The sequence below is a fragment of the Schistocerca americana genome, chromosome 3 (assembly GCF_021461395.2).
Source record: "Schistocerca americana isolate TAMUIC-IGC-003095 chromosome 3, iqSchAmer2.1, whole genome shotgun sequence".
Lineage (NCBI taxonomy): Eukaryota > Metazoa > Arthropoda > Insecta > Orthoptera > Acrididae > Schistocerca > Schistocerca americana.
The window spans coordinates 768,812,503-768,838,825 of record NC_060121.1 but is presented as its reverse complement, the minus strand read 5'-3'; the positions used below and the strand labels follow the sequence as shown (position 1 = coordinate 768,838,825).

At 42.7% G+C, this 26,323-nt stretch overlaps 1 protein-coding gene across 1 annotated transcript in view; it reads left to right on the top strand.

The window, feature by feature from the left end:
* LOC124605758 (UDP-glycosyltransferase UGT5-like) overlaps positions 1-26,323 on the top strand; it is a 72,594-nt gene that overhangs the window by 6,294 nt on the left and 39,977 nt on the right. Inside the window, exon 2 of the mRNA XM_047137644.1 lies at positions 19,603-19,805. Coding sequence (XP_046993600.1) covers positions 19,623-19,805 — 183 coding nt within the window. The 5' untranslated portion in view covers positions 19,603-19,622. The remainder of the gene's footprint in view (positions 1-19,602; positions 19,806-26,323) is intronic.

Sequence of the window (26,323 nt, the reverse complement as noted above, 5' to 3'; positions counted from 1 at the left end):
AAACTTTATTACCAGGCTGTCAGCTTTCTTAAATGAAATGTCTTGCAGTGGAGTAAACGAATCTCTCATGTTACGTTCATTTTTGAGTTGTTTTCATGGTCATACACTTATTGCAGTAAGTGAACAGCACCAGAAATTAAGCTTAGAATTTTGCCTACAGTATTCAGCTTACATATTAGTTAATATTTGCAAAAGATCTTCTTTAACATATTACTTTTCATAGTTCTGTAGCAAAATTTCATGTAATTTCTGTAGTATCTTCGAGTATTAATTTCTAATAGCGACCGATAACTTATATACACGTAGCATGAAAGAGAGGTAACGCTTCAAACATCAGTTGAAATAGTAAACAAGCCATTATTACACTACTATGTACTTCCCTCCCACTAAGTTCATTATCAGGTGCCGAGTTGCTCACAATGCCTGCGACGTAAACTCATATTCGAGATAGGAAATCTGTCTTCACATCGATATGGCGTTATTAGTTTTGTTATCTTGATAACCACTGTGGATCTAAACCGGATGTAGATAAAGACTATAATGCAACTAGTGCTGCTGTGTATTTACTGTTACTTTCTTGATTTTCTGTAGCGCGATCGCTTAGTAACATTGACATTAATGCTGCGAATGTTGTCCAAATAATCATTGGTTTCATTAGATCAATGGTAAAGGTTTTTGCAAGCTGAATGTTTTTTTTACTCCTACTTTCCGATTTTCCGGACTTTCAAATTCTTGTTAGCAAACGTAAATAAATTAGAATCATGTAGGAAGCATTTTCCTTTGGATGTAAGAAATGTAATGAAAGTGTACTCAGTGTAATACTTTTAATTAAGTTACTGTACCGCACTTACACAGCCTCTCTTCAACTATGTTTTCATTGTCATATTGTGTTATCGAAGTTCTGCCGTTTCCTTAAGACTGTCTGCGCTGTGAACAGACTGCATCTATTGTTACACAATGTGTTTGGAGGATTGTTTTACAGATTTTAGTTTGAAATGTGTCAGTCACTTTCAAGCCATTCTTTGACAAGTCAGCATTTCGATGCATAGAGCAGAATACGCACAGTTTTAACGGAGCATACATTGTCTTTTATGTTGAGGTGGCACCACAGCTCTTTATTATACTTGATGGCGCACGAATAAAGCCATTTAAAAGTAATTTTGCGTTAAATTTTTAAATTCGCTCATTAGCAGTTCTTAAGTACATATATTTAACATTCAGATTTTTGTTGCTGTGAAGCCTCAGTTTTCCCACGTATATTCGACTAATATGCCAACAAGGAACCAAACGATGCAAATAATAACGTTATGGCCTGAAAACTACACAGTTTTAAGACGATATGCTAATTTTACGAAATTTTAAACTTTTGAAGCTGTTATTCTTCTCCGATGGCGAACTTTCCACTTAGTACGAAAATGTGGAATACACTTGCGTGGTGTTACGATGCAGATGAAACTTCACAATTACTTTTGCTTCACATAGCAATGGCACTTAATATAACGAAACTGAAAACATTTTTGTGATAGCTGACTACTACAAATCAGTAAAACTGGCAGAGCCGTGTACATATATGGTTCGGTGCGAAACTAGTAGATGCTGTTCACGTATTGGACCTCCATGTGCTAGAGAAACGGGGTTCAACATCAATTTGCGATAACCACAATTGAGCAGGCGTAGAAAAACAAATGTTGAAAGGTTAGCAAACTGCAGTACAACTGATTAAACATGATTATTTAAGAACATTTGGCTAATTATGAGTATACAAATGCAAAGGGCTGATTACGAACAGGTATCTGGCTACAACAGAAATTTAAAACCAGCAGAATTCATTGACTGTTATTTAAAAACATAATCCATACATAGATAACGATTTTTGTTGCATATACCACAAAATTATATGCTCTATTGCTCTGTATCTAACCAAGTCTTCAACATTCTAGTTAACTTGGGGACATAATGGACAATTGGCACTTACCTGTGATCTTGCTTGCAGCGCGCTTTATGCCCGAACAGAAAGCCGAAAAGAAGAAGTGCTGTACACTGCTTTGTAACCAGCAATCGTGCAGTGGACTAGCTTGCTGCAGACAACGTGGTGGCCCAAACTTTCGCATCCTTTAGTGTTAGCCATCTTGTACTAACTTCGTGGAGATATAGCTTAATGTTCAGACGGAAGGATTGTTACATTACAAAAGGAATCGAAGCTGTAGACATAGACATCACGTGACGAATAAGTGCGTAATAAATCTACAGTACAGGTTAATAAAGCAAGAGGAAAATCCGTGTGCATTATTACCACGTAGCAAAATTTATACTCGGTATACTTTAAACTAAAGGTACACGTGTTCATCACATTGTTCAGGACAAAGCATTCAGGAACAAAGGAACCGAAACTCATGAAGCCCATTTTTATTTAGGTTTTGTATAAAAAATCGAATTAACAATAAAAATTTTACGATACATAATTTAAATGTGAAACTATAAGACGACCCTTCAGGCCCTGTCACACTTTATACGTATTAGTGTTGGAGGCCTCGGTTTTTCACAGTTAACAAAATAAAATTGTCTGGACGCTGACTCAAATAAACATAACTTGCGATCCATATGAGAGAGAAGTCTTACCTCGTAAAAGCCGTACGGATTCTGGGCTTACTAACCACTACTTGTTCAGACAATGGATTTTGAGCTTGTTTGTCACAAAGTGGGGAACAAAATCTCGAATTTACAAGAATTCCTCTGCAGGTGGTTACAAGTACACTATACATTTCCATATAACAGATTCCCGGATAGTTACCAAACACGCGAGCACAACAGCATCATGTGAAGTCACACAAAGGCAAGAAACTCCAACCAACATCTAGCTACGCTGGTTTACGAACCAGTACTTGTACGAAAACACGCAAAACACAGCAAGGCAAAGTATCTGTGAAATAAATGAGGAAGTTAATTTTAAAACTGACTAGTGGCTGAGATCCACACGCCTTTGATGAAACCTTATTCAATAATTAATCTTACAGGAGACAGATACTGACCAAGTGACGAAATTAATTCTGACTTAAGCAGCGTTTCGCTTCAAGTATTCCGATAGCGGCGGTAGCGACCCGTCGCGTATGATACCGCCTGCTGTCGGTTGTTCGCCTCGTCAACCTACAAACGTGCGAATTTTGAAGCAACTATAAACGGTATTATGAGTTCCACTGTGTCGAGAAGTTCTGCTGTGGAAAATGATCCATGAGTAGTTGCAATTGATTTCCATATCCCCACGAATACTTGTAAAAAGTAGATTTAAAACGAATGAGACTTATAATTTGATAAATTTATTTTGAAACGCTTTTCTTGGAGATTGTAGGTTACTCTGTGACACATTATATTTTTCGCTGACGCTAAATGGGTTGTATATATCTTTCCAGTGTGCCAATGCAATTAGTTTTTCTTTCATTGGTCCTTAATTGCTTTTCTATTCATTTGTCTTGTAATTAAACTGCAAGTGTTTATTCAATTTGTTTGTGTTATACATATGGCTATAATGTTGTCAAGAGCCGCACTACTGATTACCATAACTCTTGTTATAAACTGTGTAAGGTAAAGTTAGATTACATGAGGTGTCAAGGGACATGACTAAGCTGTGTAATAGATACGCTTAGAATGTTTAAATTAAAATGTCATCTTAATATTACAATATATATGTTATTCTGTTTAGAATTTAAAAACTTTAAAACGTGTGCAATTATTTCATAAAAAACTAAGAATCATCAGATGGAGCCCATTGCATCGGGACTGTTACTGAAAATTCCCATCAATTCTATGTCTATAGTGCAAGTCCCAAAATGATAATCAATGCAGAATGGAAGGATGTATTTTGTATTCCTTCTTAGCACTGAAGACATCTCTGGCTTCCACCTTGCTTCTCTCATTAATTCGTGGTCTCTGAATAACTATAATGTCTTACGTCACATTCCTACTCAACGAGCCGGCCTGAGCGGCCGAGCAGTTCTAGCCGCTACAGTCTGGAACTGCGCGACCGCTACGGTCGCAGGTTCGAATCCTGCCTCGGGCATGGATGTGTGTGATGTCCTTAGTTAGGTTTAAGTAGTTCTAAGTTCTAGGGGACTGATGACCACCGCAAACATATTGGCACACATCACTGCAAACCAGCGAGGTAGCCACCCTGCAGATATGAATCTATGCGATGCTTCGGATTCCTGGGATTTCCTTGCGATCAGTGAGCAGTGACCGATCGCTTCGATTTGCCCATACACGTGTGGTATACGAAGCGATCGGTCGACCATTTAACGGATCGTTGCGATCCGTCGCTTGTGTGTGGGGCCCTTAACTGAACCTAAGACCAGTGATCACAGAGTGTGCTCAGCCCGACACACATTTGTGTTACTGAACCTAGCTAACGCAGCATCTTTGACTGATACATGAGCCAGACTACGCGTGAGAAGCGAATGTTTACGGCACTTGGAGAGCTCACTGCCTGCTCGCGCACGTCGTATACGGGGTGGTCCATTGATCGTGACCGGGCCAATATCTCACGAAATAAGCGTCAAACGAAAAACTACAAAGCACGAAACTCGTCTACCTTGAAGGGGGAAACCACATGGCGCTATGGCTGGCCCGCTAGATGGCGCTGCCATAGCTCAAACTGATATCAATTGCGTTTTTTTAAACAAGAGCCCCCCCCCCATTTTTATTACATATTCGTGTAGTACGTACACAAATATGAATGTTTTAGTTGGACCAGTTTTTTCGCTTTGTGATAGATGGCGCTGTAATAGTCACAAACATATGGCTCACAATTTTAGACGAACAGTTGGTAACAGGTAGGTTTTTAAATGAAAATACAGAACGTAGGTACGTTTGAATATTTTATTTCGGTTCTTCCAATGTGATACATGTACCTTTGTAAACGTATCATTCCTGATAACGCATGCTGTTACTGCGTGATTACCTGTAAATACCACATTTATGCAATTAATGCTCAAAATGATGTCCGTCAACCTCAATGCATGTGGCAGTACGTGTAACGACATTTCTCTCAACAGCGACTAGTTCGCCTTCCGTAATATTTGCAGATACATTGACAATGCGCTGACGCATGTAGTCAGGCGTCGTCGGTGGATCACGATAGCAAATACCCTCAACTTCCCCCACAGAAAGAAATCCGGGGACCATGGCATGGTGCTTCGACGACAAATCCACCTGTCATGAAATATGCTATTCAATACCGCTTCAACCACACGTGAGCTATGTACCGGACATCCATCATGTTGGAAGTACATCGCCATTCTGTCATGCAGTGAAACATCTTGTAGTAACATCGGTAGAACAGTATCTAGGAAATCAGCATACATTGCACCATTTATATTGCCATCGATCACAATACATTAACCCGCCAAGGTCGCTGATGTTCCACTTGTCGCAGCCATCGTGGATTTTCCGTTGCCCAATAGCTCATATTATGCCGGTTTACGTTACCGCTGTTGGTGAATGGCGCTTCTTCGCTAAATAGAACGCGTGCAAAAAATCTGTCATCGTCCCGTAATTTCTCTTGTGCCGTGGCAGAACTACAAACGACGTTCAAAGTCGTCGCCATGCAATTCCTGATGCATAGAAATATGGTACGGGTGCATTCGATGTTGATGTAGCATTCTCAACACAGACAAATTGCGCGAGAATCGGGAATCTCAAAAGATTCCCGATTCTCGCGCAATTTGTCTGCTACTGATGTGCGGATTAGGCGCAACAGCAGCTAAAACACCTACTTGGGCATCATCATGTGTTGCAGGTCGTGGTTGACGTTTCACATGTGGCTGAACACTTCCTGTTTCCTTAAATAACGTAGCTATTCGGCGAACGGTCCGGACACTTGGATGATATCGTCCAGGATACCGAGTAGCACACATAGCACACTCCCGTTGGGCATTTTGGTCACAGTAGCCATACATCAACACGATATCGATCTTTTCTGCAATTGGAAGACGGTCCATTTTAACACGGGTGAAGTATCACGAAGCAAATACCGTCCGCACTGGCGGAATTTTACGTGATACCAAGTACTTATACGTTTGTGACTATTACAGCGCCATCTATCACAAAGCGAAAAAAGTGGTCCAACTAAAACATTCATATTTCTTTACGTACTACACAAATATGTAATAAAAATGAGAGTTCCTAATTAAAAAAATGCAATTGATATCTGTTTGACCTATGGCAGCGCCATCTAGCGGGCCAACCATAGCGCCATCTGGTTTCCCCCTTCAAGCTATACGAGTTTCGTGCTTTGTAATTTTTTCGTTTGATGCTTATTTCGTGAGATATTTGGCCCGGTCACTATCAATGGACCACCCTGTATATCAGCAGCTTAAATTAAAATAGACACGAATTCTAAAACGTCAAACAAAAATATAATTTTAACCTGTTACTCACTCAGCCTCATATAGAAGGCTTAATAAGTCTTTATCTACTTTGACGAAAGTAAACACATAGCCTTTACCTACCTCAAAACTAACTCTTCATAAGTCTTTATCTACTTTGACGAAAGTAAACACATCGCCTTTATCTATCTCAAAACTAAAGCAGCCGCTACTGAGCGCGAAATGGAAACAAAACACGACCTTAATTCATGTCCGTCGAGCGCCGGAGCAGGGCCTGTGCACTGACTTGCGATGTCTGCGAGTTGATACCATACGTCCGTCAGCCCTTCCTTTTGTTTCTGCCTTGGCAGATCATTTGTGAAGCGTCAGTTGCACTGAGTGGTTCTGCTGATGTTCTTGGTTCTACTATTACTACCTGTGAATAAACGATCACGAATTCACAACCGAGGTCTTGTACTTCTCCTTCAACATATCTAAAAGGAGTAAAAGGTAAGTGCAGTTCATTGTACTCACACAAAGAAAGGAGTTGGTGTTTGTCTGTAACGCTCTCTCTTAGTGTCTGACTCTCGCAGCACGAGAAAATCACTACATTGCCTTTCCTCAAACAAATCGCCTTTCATTTTCTTAAAATTTCGCGTACACGCAAATAACAATCAAGAAGAGGGTGTCTCATGACTTGTTTATCGACGGTACATAATTGGAGAAATTATATGCTTTGTCCTTGCAAGCTATTGTCCCTGTATTTGTGCGTACTGCATATCATTGCAGTCAAAAACAATACGTAACTGATGCCAAATTTGGTGTATTCAGTTGAGTTCTAACGGCACAGTCTTCCTACTTCAATGCTTTTGGGAAATTTCAAAAACTAGGGACAAGAAATAAGAAAATGAAAACATTTGTTTCCCTCAGTCAGTTTTAAAGCAATTGAGGACAGAGTATGTAAACTGAGGACAGTCCCCAGAAAATGACGATGTCTGGGCACTTTAATTTAATGATTAAATGGGTAATAGTGGATTAGCGTTGTCGTGCAGTCGCATGTTGTTAGTGGAGGAGGGGGTTGGGGAAGAGGATATCGAGGAGGTCAGTGGAAGTAAAATAGAGGGGGCGTCATTTTTCAGTTCTCGCCTAGGGCGGCAAAATACCTAGCAACGACGCTGGCTCTCCGATCATCTGTGTCATTCTTCGATGAATTCTCGTCCCCCGTATCCCTTCCGCTGTAAGGAAACCCACTTTTTCCGTTTTCTCTTTGTTTAAGGCCTCCATTTCTCTGGTTTTGGTGTTACTGAGTTTTGACACGTGTTGTGATCGCTCTGTGGTCACGTGGTTATGAAGCCATGTCCCTCTAGTGACGAGTTTCGGTTCTCAGTGCTTTTATAGGATCCACACTTTCTTTCGTACGCAATGACATTACGGTCCCTTTAGCAGGTTTCATTTTAAAGTCTCTGGTTCGTTCCTTTTTGAATGCACCTTATAGATAGGTCGATGGAGCAAACTTGAGGCAGTAAAAGAATGCTTGGGCTTAACCATGTTTAATAATGCTAATCGCATTAGAATCTATCACATTGAAAGTGACTCGAATGTACAAGATTTCGTCTCCAGATTCAATCCATCAAAGATATCGGTCATCAAGGAATAGGAGCACAAACTATTTCACAAAAATGGTAAAACTCTTTTTGACTAAGTCGTGTTCTTTTGTTAATATCGGGAGTCATCTCATCAGGCACCGGATACGTTGTGAGCATGCGGTGTGTTGAACAGTGCCTCCTAGGTCAGTAACATCTGCCATGGCTTCCAGAAGTTTGTTTTCCTGCTCTTCGATATACAGCGACTGTTTGTCGATTTACAAGTTCCTCAAAGAGTAATAATGTGAACATGAGAAATCTCATGTAGTTAGCGAGAGAGAGAAAGAGAGAGAGAGAGAGAGAGAGACAGAGAGAGAGACGCCACAAAGCGCACATCAGTGCACGGATTTTATGGTGTCGAGTGCTAATTGCTAATAGTAAATCAGAAGCTATTGCTGTCTCAGCAGCCGCTACATTTTACGCACTGGGCAGTGGACACCGCAAAAGAACGAAGCTGTTACTAAGGGCGAAAAAATGGGTAAAGTGGAACTCGATATTTCTTCGAAAAAAAAAATCTTTTAGAGGACGAATAATCGTTTCGAAATTGAGGATGAGCTAGCATAATTTCTGTTTCTACTGCACCTTACACAACAGAAGCGGGCTACTGGGATGGAAAAACAATTACTACACTACTGGCCATTAAAATTGCTACACCACGAAGATGACGTGCTACAGACGAGAAATTTAACCGACAGGAAGAAGATGCCGTGATATGCAAATGATTAGCTTTTCAGAGCATCACACAAGGTTGGCGCCGGTGGCGACACCTACAACGTGCTGACATGAGGAAAGTTAGCAACCGATTTCTCATACACAAACAGCAGTTGACCGGCGTTGCCTGGTCAAACGTAGTTGTGATGCCTCGTGTAAGGAAGAGAAATGCGTACCATCACGTTTCCGACTTTGATAAAGTTCGGATTGTAGCCTATCGCGATTGCGGTTTATCGTATCGCGGCATTGCTGCTCGCGTTGGTCGAGATTCAATGCCTGTTAGCAGTATATGGAATCGGTAGGTTCAGGAGGGTAATACGGAACGCCGTGCTGGATCCCAACGGCCTCGTGTCACTAGCAGTCGAGATGACAGGCATCTTATCCACATTGCTGTAACGGATCGTGCAGCCACGTCTCTATCCCTGAGACAACAGATGGGGACGTTTGCAAGACAACAACCATCTGCACGAACAGTTCGATGACGTTTGCAGCAGCATGGTTCAAATGGCTCTGAGCACTATGGGACTTAAATTCTTAGGTCATCAGTCCCCTGGAACTTAGAACTACTTAAACCTAACTAACCTAAGGACATCACACACATCTATGCCCGAGGCAGGATTCGAACCTGCGTCCGTAGCGGTCGCGCGGTTCCACACTGTAGCGCCGAGAACAACACGGCCACTCTGGCCGGCGCAGCAGCATGGACTATCAGCTCGGAGACCATGGTTGCGGTTACCCTTGACGCTGCATCGTAGACAGGAGCGCCTGCGAAGGTGTACTCAACGACGAACCTGGGTGCACGAATGGCACAACGTCATTTTTTCGGATGAATCCAGGTTCTGTTTACAGCATCATGATGGTCGCATTCGTGTTTGGCGACATCGGGGTGAACGCACATTTGAAGCGTGTATTCTTCATTGCCATACTGGCGTTTCACCCGGCGTGATGGTATGGGGTGCCATTGGTTACACGTCTCGGTCACCTCTTGTTCGCAATGACGGCACTTTGAACAGTGGACATTACATTTCCGATGTGTTACGGCCCGTGGCTCTACCCTTCATTCGATCCCTGGGAAACCCTACATTTCAGTAGGATAATGTACGACCGCATGTTGCAGGTCCTGTGGGGGCCTTTCTGGATACAGAAATTGTTCGACTGCTGTCCTGCCAGCACATTCTCCAGATCTCTCACCAACTGAAAACGTCTGGTCAATGGTGGGCGAGCAACTGGCTCGTCACAATAAGCCAGTCACTACTGTTGATGAACTGTGGTATTGTGTTGACGCTGAATAGGCAAAAAATGGTTCAAATGGCTTTGAGCACTATGGGGCTCAACTTCTGAGATCATTAGTCCTTTAGAACTTAGAACTAGTTAAACCTAACTAACCTAAGTGCATCACACACATCCATGCCCGAGGCAGGATTCGAACCTGCGACAGTAGCGGCCTAGCGGTTCCAGACTGCAGCGCCTAGAACCGCACGGCCACTTCAGCCGGCTGAATGGGCAGCTGTACCTGTACACGCCATCCAAGATCTGTTTGACTCAATGCCCAGACGTATCAAGGCCGTTATTACGGCCTGAGGTGGTTGTTCTGGGTACAGATTTCTCAGGATCTATGCTCCCAAATTGCGTGAAAATGTAATCACATGTCAGTTCTAGTATAATATATTTGTCCAATGAATACCCGTTTATTATCTCCATTTCTTCTTGGTGTAGCAATTTTAATGGCCCGTAGCGTAATTCCGAGAAGTTACCGGCAACTTTAAGATTCCATGCCATCGTTGAATCGAAGTTTGTCAAAAAACTGTACCTATAAACCCCCGCTGCCATAACCACTTCTCTTTCGGATATAAATTACATGGCTTTTCCAGCAGCACTTTGGCCGCTGAGTTATTATTTTCTTTTCATTTCCCTCCACTGTGATCATTGATCAGAGAATTTAGTTTAACGCTTCATCACGTTTGTTATTATGGTGACAATCTTCAATGTCGATGTGAAGAAGCCACTGTTTCGATTCATTTTATTAAGTTAAAACGACCATGTGTTCTTTGCACCGAGTTGCCATATTCTTTGTTCTTTCCCCTCAATATCAGTCTGTTAGCGCTCAGCGGGAGTTGTGAAGTACACAGCTGCAGACATCTTCGCTACAGTAGCTCTTGTGAGTGAACGCATCGGCTTCTATCGGCACCAGTCGTGGAACATCGTGTGCTTTGACACGCACGGATATAGATGTGCCTTTGGTTCTGTGCAACATGCAGCAGGAAAGTTGGAGTGACGAATTTACACAGTCTGTGCGACTTAGAGGCTCTCGTGCAGTGTAAATAGGCACAAACGCGTACTCGACATGCGCACATCTGGAGTCCATCTGCGTCTGTTCCGTTCCTTGTGATGGGTAGAGCCTGAAGACGGAATCTTATGCTTATGAAATGCGTCAGTTTCCATATGATCAGATTTTAATATGATTAACATTTAATCGTTGTTTAGCCCGGTTATTCCCTCAAATTATTTTTTCATCCTACTGCGAGTAGTTACAAAACTTGTGTGATAATTGTCAGCTATTATTTTTCATTTTAGAGATACATAATAAAACTAATTTATTTATTCTCGTTTTTATCTTTTTTGGATGCAGAACAACCGGTTTACAATGACTGCATTGATTGTTGGTTTCAAGTGATGAAGCTATGCTTTATTTACGGTACATATTAGTGCACAAACATAGTTGGAATGTTTTCGAAATGTTCCGAGCGTTGGCGAGAAATTCGTTTTCGCTTTACTTGCTGGATCAGAATTTAACTCGTGTCACATCAGTCCCAAACAAACATTTCTCTAGTAAAGTCATCATGTGAATTCTACCACACTCTTTCTTTTCATTTGCCTACAACGTAAGTTGCTTCACATATCTGTAATCAATAGGCATTCAACACCATACTGTGTGGTTTCTTGATTTTTACAGCTAGTTTGCAATGTCCGAGAGGACTGCACCAATTCAACGGTTACGGAAGGGTTTTTCAAGAGCAGATGGTATTTCTGTTCAATGGATAAATTCTGCAGTTTCTTTTGAATGAGGCCATATTATTAACCACTGATCTTATTGGGGACAATATGTGCTAAAATAGAGTAGCTAGAATATCGACTCACTTAACAACAGCGTGCACGAAGTCTGTGAGCAACGTAGCACTCTCTCAGAAAGAGAAAACTGCGTCGCTACTTTGAGTTCATCGTAGCATGGCTGACCAGATTTTAGCACTCAACGCTAGTTTATAATTATTGCAGAGAGAGCACTACAAAACCTGTAATCCTGCATTTTATTTGCGTACTAGCACGCAAAGAAATGTCGAAATTTTCGTGTGATATCTAGCTCGCATTTGAAGAGAAATGGCATAATTTTAGTGCGATTCAACGAGAAATGGCCTAGTTTTACTGCGGCATTTACAGTGTGCGTAGCTGCTCCCTCCTGAACTAAGAGCATTTTCTTGAATGCACGGAGTCCCTCCAGAACGTCATATAATGGGAAATTGTATAGATAAATGCGATTAGAAAGTGAACTGCCAAATAAAGAAATACTTTTATTTTAAGTTATGAATACTGACATTCCAGCCTGGCATGCCTTTTTCGAAATTTATTGGGTGATCTACTCGCGTCTATTGCCTGAGTCAGTGCGGGAACTTAAAGTACCTCGTATCATTTTACATGACGTCTTCGGTCAGTGATGCAACTTAAAATATTTCCGAAACAGAAATAATTTCATATATGAGTTATCGACTTACCTTCGTATCTGAACTTTGACGTTGAAATACAGTTCAATTTCACATCTTATTAGTGTTATGGTCGCAGTCATTAATTTTCACACTATTGGCCGATTTTGGGATGTACCATATTCAACGGCTCAATATGAATCCAACGTAGTACATAAATAGTTTGATACTGGTTTGTTGGTGATCAAATACTCGTTGTGTCCACCTGGTTTGTCTGACAATAAATGTTACACAGATTTGGGAGAACTAAGTTTATTTAACATAATGCATCTTTTCTGTTGTGTGTTTTAGTACAATGTTAGAATGAATCAGTTGACAAAGACATTTACTCTTGAATAAGGAAAAAATAGTACTGGAAAGAAAGTATCTTTTTGAGTACTAAATGAAGATGTATTTACAGGAAGAATAGATAAACATCGAGGCCGGCCGGTGTGGCCGTGCGGTTCCAGGCGCTTCAGTCTGGAACCGCGTGACTGCTACGTTCGCAAGTTCGAATCCTACCTTGGGCATGGATTTGTGTGATGTCCTTAGGTTAGTTAAGTTTAAGTAGTTCTAAGTTGTAGGGGACTGATGAACACAGATGTTAAGTCCCACAGTACTCAGAGCCATTTGAACCAAACATCGACATTGTCTGAAGATGTAAGAACTATAAGAAGAAAACAAACACCGCTAGAAAATATCATTAACTAGTATATACACAATTCACTCTGTTAATCAAAGTTCAAGTCCTGATGGGACAGGTGAAAATTAAACATTTGTGCACTTACACTCAGTATGAGTTAAAACTCCCAGAACGACACTTCAGTTTCAGATTTCCAGTATGATGAAACGCTGCCTAGTCTAGAGTAGAAACGCAGACATGAAATGTTACAAGTCCACTAGCTGATCACTGACATGAAACACAGCGTCCTTCTTGATTGATGGAATGCGACTGCATTTGGCGCCTGGCCCAGAAAGTGAAATACTCTTCTTCTCTCTCTCTTTTTGGGCATTGGGGGGGGGGGGGGCAGAGGTTGCGGTACAGTGCGTGACTGATTTATACTCGTCTAACTCCAATAGTTTAGGAATAAAATATTTCTATGTTACAATGACATAAATACAATGACACCATTGTATTGGACGTTGAAGGTACGGCGGTGGGATTTGAAGTCCTGTATCAGCCTCCTGTGGTGGAAATTTAATGTTGTCAGTAAGAAGTGACACAACTACATCGGTAGTTATAGTAATGGCCATACCAAAGATTGCACATAATGAGTGGTATCATCAAAATCTACCACAGTATGAGTTGCTGTTAGCAGGGCTATCGTTAGCCGTGGTCCAAATCCTACTCCTCGGGGATCCTAACAGGAACAGGGTGGTGGTGCCAATGCCTGGGAGTCGTGGTGCCAATGTGTTGACAGCCATTGACCGTGTCACGCAGGGCGTCCAATTTGTCGTACAGGCGCCTCACCTTCTCTCGAATGGTCGTCTTTAGAGAGACCATGTCTGTCTCCTCTTGCAGAGTTAACAATGCTCATGAGTTGAGGGACATGCAGGCTCCCCGAAGCACCTTACTCTGCAGGCGCTGGAGACTGTGCCACTAATCGTGGCTCACGCTGTCGAACCATAGGTGAGGGAAGTATGGACAACCGTATGGCACAGTTGGAGTCAAGGACCTCTATTGCTACATGGGACGCGATTTCGCGGTAGGTTGGATGATGGCTAAGGTAGGTCTGTCTCCGGGAAGGCCGGCGCCTTTCGGCTATGTAACCACTTCCCTCGGATGTAGTGTTGACTGCTGGCTAGACAGGCGCAAGATGTCCCACAACAATACTGTACCGTTGTCTGGTTAGGAAACAAATGAAAAAGCTCTTTATACCGGGTGGAATATGAAAAAACGTATATAATTCTGGGATACTGATGAAACAAATCCCTTAGACGCGCACATTTAAGGGCCAAAGCAGATTAGGACAATCAACAGGGTTGAAAGTATTAAAGCAAACAAGGTAGCAAAGTTACGTGCCTGCGTTATACAAAAATCTTTCATTCTTAAGAAATACAGTATTTTTTCTGTAGCCTTATGTCCCTCAGCATAATAAATACAAGCGAATTTACAAGTACAAGAAGGCACTTAGATTCCATTTAACATCCAGGGACTGATGACACATTCTGACAGCCCGTAACTTTGCGTTTAGAACAGTGGTGTGTCTGCAACACTAAAATAAGTAACATGTTATGACGTTAACACCTTAAGCACGAAACCTACGGAATATAATCGTCTTTATGCTGTATGTTCCATTAATACAAGTGTGCTTCAATTAAAAGGAATAATGAAAACATGGCCAGGTCATTACTTCGGTATACCTTTTACTTCAGTTCTCTAGACACCAGATGTTGAGGGTCCTATTGAATTCAGAGACGGTAAGACTTTCAGAACAGTTTTTCCATAAGCATTTATACTGATACTATAGTTGCTTGTGCACATCCATTGCGCTTTTGCCATTCCTAAACGAACACATGGCGAAATACGCTGCTCTTCTCTGGATTTTTTATCTGGCAAGGGTCCCAGGCTGGCGAACAAAACAGAAATATCGGTAGAACAAGGCTGAGAGATATCTCCTTCGCTGGTGGACTACACTTTCCAAGGATCAAGCAATGAATGGCTTGCTCCTTTCCTATGATTAGTTTTATGTACTGTTAACACTTAAAACCACGGCGTACGCATTCACTCGGATATTTAACGGATGTACATGTTTCCATTGAGTGTTCGTCAATCGTGTAATCATAACATAACAAGTTTTTCTACATATTTGTGCATAATACATCACTTCACGTCACATACATAACGTCAACTGCGAATCCTTGCACTAGGCATCGATTGCGGTAGGTCTTCCAGTATTTCGCTACATTTTTATAGTGTTGTTACTTCTACCAAACCTGGGCCCAGCCGGGACAGAATGAATACATTGAAGCACTCGCCATTTAGAACTAGCCAATGAGCGCGTATGGGCTATCGAAATGTCATAGAAACGGCAGTATTAACCCCTCTTTCAAAAGTACACCGAATGTAAAGATTTCTCCAGGTCAATTTTATGGTGCCAGCGCTGTTCGGGAGACGCAATCATTTGCTCGCTATCTTACCTGCAGCACAGTAAGCTTGGAAAAATTTGCCAAAGGAATCCTTTAAACAAAGAAAAATGAAAAATACGAAGAATCATCTCGTTTGTAGCATCTACGAGGCCTATTCGGAAAGTAAGGTCCGATCGGTTGCAAAATGGAAACCACTGTGAAAATTAAAAATGTATTATTTGCAACAGTAGGTACACTTTCCAGCTACTTCTCTACGTAGTTGCCGCTTCGATTTAGACATTTGTTGTAGCGTTCTGCGAACTTTTCAATATCCTCATCACAGAAGGAAGCAGCCTGTGCTTTCTGCCATTTCTCTACGCTGGCCTACTGCTCATTGTCTTTGCCAGAACGTCGTCTTCACAGCTAGCGGTTCATATGAGCAGAGATGAAACTTAGGGAGAGTCAATTACGGACTCTGTTGTGGGTGATCAAACACTTCCCATCGAAAACGCTGCAGGAGCATCTTCGTTGCCCTTTCAGAGAGCGGCCGAGAAGTGTCATGCAGGAGGAATGTTACGTCGACTTTTTTTTGTTATGTTACGTGTTATGTTTCGTGGACTGCATGACATCAGGCGAAATCTCACACCAGGCCCTAATGCCTGGCGGGAGACATTATTGTTCTAAGCAACATTACGTGCTCACTGTGCGCTCAGAACCGATGCGATCGACGAACGTACTAGAGACACTGCCCAACACATCTATGCAAAGCTTCATCGGATTTTCACTGCCGTTTCCATTTCGCACCTCGCCGGACCTTACTTTCCGAATAACCCTCGTTGTAGCAAGTCCGTGCCTCACTGTTCTCCGTACGCCATAAGCATTTCGGTCATAGTTGTAATCGAGGAAGAGGATCTACACCGTCATGAACTTTCGGCCTTATCTTCTTCCACGATTTCATCGTCGCGAAATTGTTCAAGTAGCCGTACAAATTTGGTATCCTGTGACGAGACACAAGTACTTACGCATGACGGTAACTTCTGAGTCCTTTGTCTAGAAGATGAAACTCTATGGATTAGTTCTCACATTTGTTCTTGCTTTAGCCAGAATAAACCAGTGGCCAATTGCCGTGTGACTCATTTATCAATTGTTAAAAGTAAAAGTAGCAGATGTTGACTCCACGAAGCCGTATTTCGTTGATCATAACAGTCAGCCTTAGTAGAAACTGTTTTACCTGAACTGTAGTATTTCGGCAGAATTTTCGACCACGTTAGATTAAATCTGGGCAAATTACTGTCACACGTCCCTCAAAATTATCGTACCGTCGTCGCTGGGAACGTTGTTTGTTTCCTTGTTTTTCAGATGGGGTTGGAGGGGGGTGAGGGCGAGAGGACTCTTTAATTACTATTGTACTCACTCCGGCTTCAGGTCACGACTGGCCTACCGGCACTATCCGACTGCCGTGTCATCCTCAGGGGAGGATGCGGATAGGAGGGGTCAGCACACCGCCCTCCCGGTCGTTATGATGGGATTCTTGACCGAAGCCGCTACTATTCGGTCAAGTAGCTCCTCAATTGGCATCACGAGGCTGAGTGCACCCCGAAAAATGGTAACAGTGCATGGCGGCCCGGATGGTCCCCCATCCAAGTGCCGACCACGCCCGACAGCGCTCAACTTCGGTGATCTCACGGGAACCGGTGTAGCCACTGCGGCAAGGCCGTTGCCTAAATTACTGTTGTCCACTATGGATTTGCATCTGGACATCCAGTATTAAAGTAAATATCCTTTACTTCACGTCAATGGTCACAAATATTTTTGTCATAAAACTGCCGGTTTCGGTCTATAATAACCATCTTCTGATCTGCAGAAAAATACGGGAAAAACATAAATACACTAGCAGATTGTCTACAGCTTAAAACAATGAAATCGACAATAATGAAAAGTGTTACTGGCATACATCTGCATTTGTGCGCTTTAAATACGAAGTATTAAAGCTTAAATCTCTAAATACACTTTGTCATCAAAAGTGTCGGGACACTTGGCTGAAAATGACTTACAAGTTCGTGGCGCACTCCATCGGTAATGCTGGAATTCAATATGGTGTTGGCCCACCTTTAGCCTTGATGACAGCTTCCACTCTCGCAGGCATACATACGTTCAATCAGGTTCAGGAAGGTTTCTTGGGAATGGCAGCCCATTCTTCACGGTGTGCTGCACTGAGGAGAGGTATCGACGTCGATCGTTGAGACCTAGCACGAAGTCGTCGTTCCAAAACATCCCAAAGGTGTTCTATAGGATTCAGGTCAGGACTCTGTGCAGGCCAGTCCATTACAAGGATGTTATTGTCGTACAACCACTCCGCCACAGCCCATGCATTACGAACAGGTGCTCGATCGTGTTGAAAGATTCAATCGCCATCCCCGAATTGCTCTTCAACAGTGGAAAACAAGAAGGTGCTTAAAACATCAATGTAGGCCTGTGCTGTGATAGTGCCACGCAAAACAAAGAGGGATTCAAACCCCCTCAATGAAAAACACCAGCACACCATAACACCACCGCCTCCGAATTTTATTGTTGACACTACACACGCTGGCAGATGTTCACCAGGCATTCGCCATACCCACACCCTGCCATCGGTTCGTCACATTGTGTACCGTGATTCGTCACTCCACACAACGTTTCTCCACTGTTCAATCGTCCAATGTTTACGCTCCTTACATCAAGCGAGGCGTCGTTTGGCATTTACCGGCGTGCTGTGTGGCTTTTGAGCAGCCGCTCGACCATGACATCCAAGTTTGCTCACCTCCCGCCTAACTGTCGTAGTACTTAAAGTGGATACTGATGCAGTTTAGAATTCTTGTGTGGTGGTCTGGATAGATGTCTGCCTATTACACATTACGACCCTGTTCAACTGTCGGCGGTCTTCGTCAGTCAACAGACGAGGTCGACCTATACACTATTGTGCTGTACGTGTCCCTTCACGTTTCCACTTCACTATCACTTAAAATTGGACCTACGGATCTTTAGGAGTGTGGAAATCTCACGTACAGACGTATGACACAAGTATGACACAAGAAACACCCAATCACCTGAGCACGTTCGAAGTCCGTGAGTTCCGCGGAGCGCTCCATTCTGCTCTCTCACGATGTCTAATGACTACTGAGGTCGCTGATATCGAGTACCTGGCATCAGGTGGCAGCACAATGTACCTAATATGAAAAACGTATGTTTTTGGGAGTGTCCGGACACTTTTGATAACATAGCGTAATTTTATGTGCTTTCTGGTTTGTTCCGTCCAAATATCTAGGTATTTTTATTGATTATTTGTTACTTACAGCCCACAACAGACGGATTTTAACCATATAATTATAAAATGCATAAACGATATTGACAAGTATAGAGATAAGTACCTTGATGTACTTAATAGGATGATGACGCGTGGAGTAGTGAAAACTGTGAGGAGTACAGTGCTTTAGGGTGCTGTTGCGAATTTCTAGCTGAGGATATCAAATGTAGTGTTATCGAAGAGGAAGTTATGTGATATGGAATGAGTATTGGGAAGAGTGAGGGGAGGGGAGGTGTAGAATTGTTGGATAGGTTGGAGCCTTCTCTTGGAAGAGGTAGTGGTGGGACAGGTTAACAGCGTAGTCTGGGTGGATGTCAGGAATCATTTTATGGTGTGGGAGCGGAAGGGTTTGAAATTATCGTGTGGAAAGGGCGTAGAGTAAGGAGAGGTAAGTAAGGTGGCACGAGGTGGGCCAGGATTCTCACTGCTGGGGGTGTGTGGTGCTGGGATTCAATTTTGGGGTTAAGTTATTCCGGGTACTATAAAACACGTGGCAAACTGAACAGGCATATACGGTATGGGTGCGGGAGAGTGAGCGGATACAGGAAGCGAGGTGAGAATTTGGAGGGACAGGGTGTTCGGTATTTCAGCCGCTTACTTCATTAATCACCAGAACGAGTGCTCCGTCTCTGGCGACAATACAATCGACAAGGCATCACATTTTTTCTTTCTTTCGGATGTAGATGTATATACAGCTAATACTGCTCCCATGTACGTCAGTACAATAACATTACTTTCGTTTACAGAGTTTCCTGACAGTGGTGCCATGAAGACCATTTTGGTGCATACATTGACGCTGATTTTGGTTGTTGGAGGTACGCATTCGGCCAGGATTTTGGGCATCATCCCAACGCCCTCTATCAGCCACCAGCTGCCCTTCCGACTGATAGCTCTCGAACTTGCCAAGAGAGGGCACCAGGTCACACTTATTACAACGGACCCTGTGAAGGTAAGAGTGCAAACCATAAAAACCAACACATGAACATGAGTCCATTATATAAATCTTACTCTGAAGCGTAAAATCTTATCTTCATAAACTGAACTGATGAAACTCACTGCCTTTCACTGACGAGTCGCTCGGCTGGGTAGCACTATCTTGGTGGAACGTTTCGTCGATTGATCAAAACACCATCACGTGGTAAAATATTGGAGTCCGTCAAGCATCTTTTTTCATAAATTCCGAACATCGTTTTACCCGTCCTGAAGAAGGTAACAGATGCACAGAAGGTACTCCCTCGCAGACGCGCAGATGAGGAAAAGCTGGAGAGGACAATGGTGGAGAAGACAAGTGTTTGGCAACTCGGCCACGCATAAAAAGCCCAGCTATAGGAACCTCGGTAGGATGGGTATATGTAAATTTCGCACTTAAAATACATAACTACGAGATTTCGTTTCACATTCTATTAACGATCCAATTGTGGTACAGGGGTCTTTATTATATTTTATTTTACTATTTTTACTACAGCACCATGCGCAGTTGTGGTCTTCAATATATGACCAAATACGACGCTATAAGGTGATACAGAACGTAAACTCAGCAAGCCAACAATGTTCGAGTAATAAGGTCTAGTGGTACTATCCCTACGGATGCTAGGAAGTAGTGGAGATTTAATGTGATACAGTTAGCTGGTTTGCTGGGTCAGTGGCTTCCACATAAGCTCTGCTTGGAAATTATACATCATCACAAATTCGCTGATAACATTCTGACTTCTACATTTACATCTACATCCACATCTACGTAGATACTCCAAAGCCACAGTGTGGTGCCTGGCGGAGGGTACTCTGTACCACTACAACACATTTCCTTTCCTGTTCCACTCGCAGATAGAGCGAGGGGAAAATAACTATGTATATGCTTCAGTAAGAGACCTAATTTCTTGTATTTTATCTTCACGGTCGTTACACCCAATGTGTGTGTCGGCGGCGACAGAATCGTTTGGCACTCAGCTTCGAATGCCGGTTCTCTAAATTTTCTCCGCAGTGTTACTCGAAAAGAATGTCGCCTTTTCCCCAGAGATTCCCATTTCAGCTCCCGATGCATGGCCGTAATACTTACGTGTTGATCGAACCTAAGAAAGAAGCAGCTATTGATAATACGGAGAGTACTCTACCAGTATCACTGTCATTGGTTACACAAACACCTAATATCTTTCGTTTCGGAATGTACGTTGTTGTTTCGCCTGTAACGCAAAAGTAGGAGACCGGATGCTAATCTTCTTCTCACTGGTCTTATCGAAACGTCGCGTTGAAGGGACGCTGTAGGTTGATGCTAGCCGAGAAGACTTTTTTATAAAGGCTTTTTCCAGGCACATCTTGTAGATGCAGATATTTTATTTATCTACATTGTGAATATGTCTATGCGGTTTTGTAACGTAGATTGCTTGCAATACATCTTACGGGGTATTCAGCTAATTTATTTGTAGACAGTGCACAGAAAATTATTCCTCACAGTAGCTCTTCGTCACAGGCACAATTGCATAACATCAGACGTGCTGAAGACCAACGTAGCAGGATAACATGATCGCGATGTACCATGTGCTAACGGTTGCCACAAAATTTGCTCAGTTCCCTCAGTATAAAATAGAAGAAAGGAAACCTCCAATTTTATTTAACGAAAACTTAGATAACAGCATTATACAGCTCACAAACCATATTTTTGATCACAGAATCAGAATTTACCACATGATCCAGTGCTGCGACACTCACATCATAAAATATGTTGTTCAAACGTGCGTGAAATCTTATGGGACTTAACTGCAATGGTCATCAGTCCCTAAGCTTACACACTACTTAACCTAAATTGTCCTGAGGACAAACACACACACCCATGCCCCAGGGAGGACTCGAACCTCCACCGGGATCAGCCGCACAGTCCATGACTGCAGCGCCCTAGACCGCTCGGCTAATCCCGCGCGGCTCATAAGATATGTTGCTGGGAATACCAGTGGTGCCGAAAGATAGCTGCAATCGTTCGCACTCGAAAAAAAAAAAAAAAACGTCTTTGGCGTTGTACAGTATTAGCTTGTTATTTAGCTACTCACTTCAAAAGGAAATTATAAAAAATTACATCGCTATATCAAGCAGGTTCTTGTTCACATTGATTAAAGGAGACTGCATGCTACCTGTACTTAAAATATTGCAAAAGCAATAGAATTACAAAGGATTGTACCTATCGTACGTAGCTGCAGGGACAACAGTCTGGATGACAGACTAATCTGGTCTTTCAACGTCAAGCAAAACGGCGTTGCTGTGGCGGTACTGCGAACGGCTGAAAGTAGCAGTAATTTTTCCCGAGGACATGTAGCTCTACCGTATAGTTAGCTTTTGACAATGTTGACTGGAATACTATCTTTGAAATTCTGAAGGCAGCATGGGTAAAATACAAGGAGCGAAAGGCTATTTACAGCTTGTGTGGAGCCTATCCTCGATATCATTCAATATGCACATTGAATAAGCAGTAAAGAAAACCAAAGAAAATTTTGAGTAGGAATTAAAGAATAGGGAGAAGAAACAAAACTTGGAGGTGTACCCATGACACTGTAACTCTGTCAGAGACAGTAAAGGACTTGGAAGAGTAGTGGAACTGAATGGACAGCGTCTTGTATGGAAGATATAAGATGTACATCAACAAAACCAAACAAGGATAATGGATTGTGGTCGAATTAAATCAGGTGATGTTAAGGGAAACACATTAGGAAACGAGAAACTTAAACTACGAGGGGCGTTCAGAAAGTAAGCTCCGATCGGTCGCGAAATGGAAACGACTATGAAAATCCGATAAAGCTTTGCACAGATGTGTTGGGTAGTGTCTCTAGTATAACCCCAGTTAGCATCACGTCGCTCTTCTCATTTCTGAGCTCGCAGTGAGTGCGTAAAGATGTCTAGAAAATAGTGTCTGCCGCCAAGTACGAGGGCCTGGTGAGAAATTTCGCCTGAAGCTATGCGGCTAACATTACATAACTGTCGTGCTGTTTCGTCTTCACGACAATTCTCAGCCGCATTCTGCAGGGGCAATGAAGATGCTCCTGTATCGTTTTCAAATGGAAATGTTAGATTACCCACAATACAGTCCGCAATTGTCTCCCCCTGAGTTTCATCTTTGGTCACATGAACCGCTGTCTTTGAAGACAACATTTTGACACAGACAACGAGGTGTAGGCCAGCGTGGAGAATTGGCGGAAAGCACTGGCGGCTGCCTTCTATGATGAGGCTATTGAAAAGTTGGTACAACGCTATGACAAAAGTCTAAGTCAGAACGGCGACTACGTAGAGAAGTAGCTGAAAGGTGTAGCTAATTGTTACAAGTAAAACATTTCTGATGTTCACTGTGGTTTCAATTTGACAATCAATCGGAGCTTACTTTCTGAACAGGCCTCGTAGCAGATGAGTGTTTCTATTTGGGCAGCAAAATAACTGATGATGGCCGAAGTAGAGATGATGCAAAATGTAGGCTGGCAGCATTTCTGAAGAAGAGAAATTTATTAACTTCTAATATAGATTTAATTCTAAGGAAGTCTTTTCTGAAGGTATTTGTCTGCAGTGTAGCCATGTATGGAAGTGAATTATACACGATAAACAGTTTAGACAAAAAGAGAGTGGAAGGTTTCAAAATGTGGTGCTACAGAAGAATGTTGAAGATTTGGTACGTTGAACACGTAACTAATGAGGAGGTACTGAATAGAATTGTAGAGACAAGAAATTTGTGGCTCAGCTTGAGCTAAAGAAGGGATTGGTTGATGGGACGCATTTTGCGACGTCAAGGGATCACCAATTTAGTACTGGACGAAAATTGGGGGGGGGGGGGGGGGGGACGGGGGGTAACAATCATAGAAAGTGACCAATAGATGAATACAGAAGCGTATTCAGTAAGATGTAGCTTGCAGTGGTTATTTCCAGATGAAGAGGCTCTCACAGGATAGAATACCTTAGAGGCTGCGCTGAAGAAACTGCTATAGGCATATGAGTATTCAAATACAGTGATACGGTGAATAGGCGGGATGCAGCGCTGTGGTCGGTAACGCCTGTATAAGACAACCAGTGTCTGGCGCAGTTGTTAGGTCGGTTACTGCCGCTACAATTGCAGGTTATCAAGATGTAGGTGCATTTGGACGTGGTGTTACAATCGGCTCACGAGCGATGGGACACAGCATCTCCGAGGTAGCGATGATGTGGGGATTTTCCCGTACGACCATTTCACGAGTTTACCGTGAATATCAGGAACCCGGTAAAACATCAATATAATCTCCCACATCGCTGCGGCCGGAAAAAGATCCTGCAACGACGCGACCAACAACGACCGAAGAGAATCGTTCAACGTGACAGAAGTGGAACCCTTTCGCAAATTGCTGCAGATTTCTGTGCAGGGCCATCAACAAGTGTGATTGTGCCAACCATTCAACGAAACATCATCCGGATGGACCCGGCGGAGGTTCGAGTCCTCCCTCAGGCATGTGTGTGTGTGTATGTCCTTTGGATAATTTAGGTTAAGTAGTGTGTAAGCTTAGGGACTGATGATCTTAGCAGTTAAGTCCCATAAGATTTCACACACGCATTTGAAACATCATCGATATTCGCTTTCCGAGCCGAGGGCCCACTCGTGTACCCTCGATGACTGCACGACACAAAGCTTTATGCCTCACCTGGGCCCGTCAACACCGACATTGGACTGCTAATGACTGGAAACATGTTGCCTGGTCGGACGAGTCTTGTTTCAAATTGTATCGAGCGGATCGAGGTGTAAGGGTATGGAGACTTGGGCAATTCCAGCAGGACGTTACGACACCGCACATGTCCATAATTGCTACAGAGTGACTCCAGAAACACTCTTCTGAATTTAAACACTTCCGCTGACCACCAGGCTCCCCAGACATGAACATTATTGAGCATATCTGGGATGCCTTGCAACGTGTTTTTCGGAACAGATCTCCAAGCCCTCATACTCTTATGAATTTATGGAGAGCCCTGCAGGATTCATAGTGTCATTTCCCTCCAGCACTACTTCAGACGTGTTGCGGCACTTCTGCGTGCTCGTGCGGGCCCTACACGATATTAGGCAGTTTCTATGGCTCTTCAGTATGAACAGCAATCATGACATCCCAAGCTATACTCCCTGTCTATATCTTCTTGTAACACCCCATTTCTTGGAAATGAACCAGTCAAAGAGGTTTCAATGATCTTAAGCCACGATTCTTGGTCTGTAAGAGAGCTTTTAAGGAAACATACCCACATAGATCTACCAATAACAACCTAGTTTCTTGGTGACCAGTCACATTACTTCATCTTCATCGTAACCCACCCAACTTGACAAGTCGGAGACCTTCTAAGCAAAAACACACTGTTTGCTGTACTATAATAACAACTCAGTATTATGCCAATGATTTAAGTGAAACACCCAGCGGCAGCGTGGTTCCTTTCGTCCATTACCTACACCTATCTGTGAACGTGTTGCAGTAGGTCGACGGTAGGAAAACTGACCAGAAACCTACCGTACTGCAACTCGCACCAGGCAGCATAGAACATAACTATTCCAAGAATCGGGAGAAGGTTTTAATTTTGAATTAAAGGTGGAAATACTGGAAACTTCTGTATATTCTGAACCTTGATAATGTACACTTTCCCTGTCAAGCCCGTGCTAATCTTAACATAGCCATGCACAAATCCATTCATTCGCGTTATCAAGTTTATGGTAAAGTATTTCCCGAAATCTGAACAGCTACTAAGCACGGATTGTTCTTAAATGAAAATGCTCGCCATATTATTAGGTTTATCGGTATCTAATGCACTCAAGTTTTTAGTCAGCGATCTGCTCAATATGGTATGCGAAATACACAAAATTTCTAAAAAAATCCGTACTTCCTGAAACAAACACCGGAATAAATATGCCTTCCCTTTAAAACACTAAAACTGGCAAATTATAACTTCCTTCGGAGCTCATACTACACATGACCGTACCATGGAAAGGCTGGGCTCCGACTATTCTAGACTGCGACTACTCTAGACAGCTGTAAGCATTCTGTATCACCAAGAGAAAAGACGCGCGAAGAGCACTCCGTTCCGGCTGGTCAGTTTTCCTTAATGTTGTTGTTGTGGTCTTCAGTCCTGAGACTGGTTTGATGCAGCTCTCCATGCTACTCTATCCTGTGCAAGCTTCTTCATCTCCCAGTACTTGCTGCAACCTACGTCCTTCTGAATTTGCTTAGTGTATTCATCTCTTGGTCGCCCTCTACGATTTTTACCCTCCACACTGCCCTCCAGTGCTAAATTTGTGATCGCTTGATGCCTCAGAACATGTCCTACCAACCGGTCCCTTCTTCTTGTCAAGTTGTGCAACAAACTCCTCTTCTCCCCAATTCTATTCAATACCTCCTCATTAGTTATGTGATCTACCCATCTAATCTTAGCATTCTTCTGTAGCACCACATTTCGAAAGCTTCAATTCTCTTCTTGTCTAAACTATTTATCGTCCAT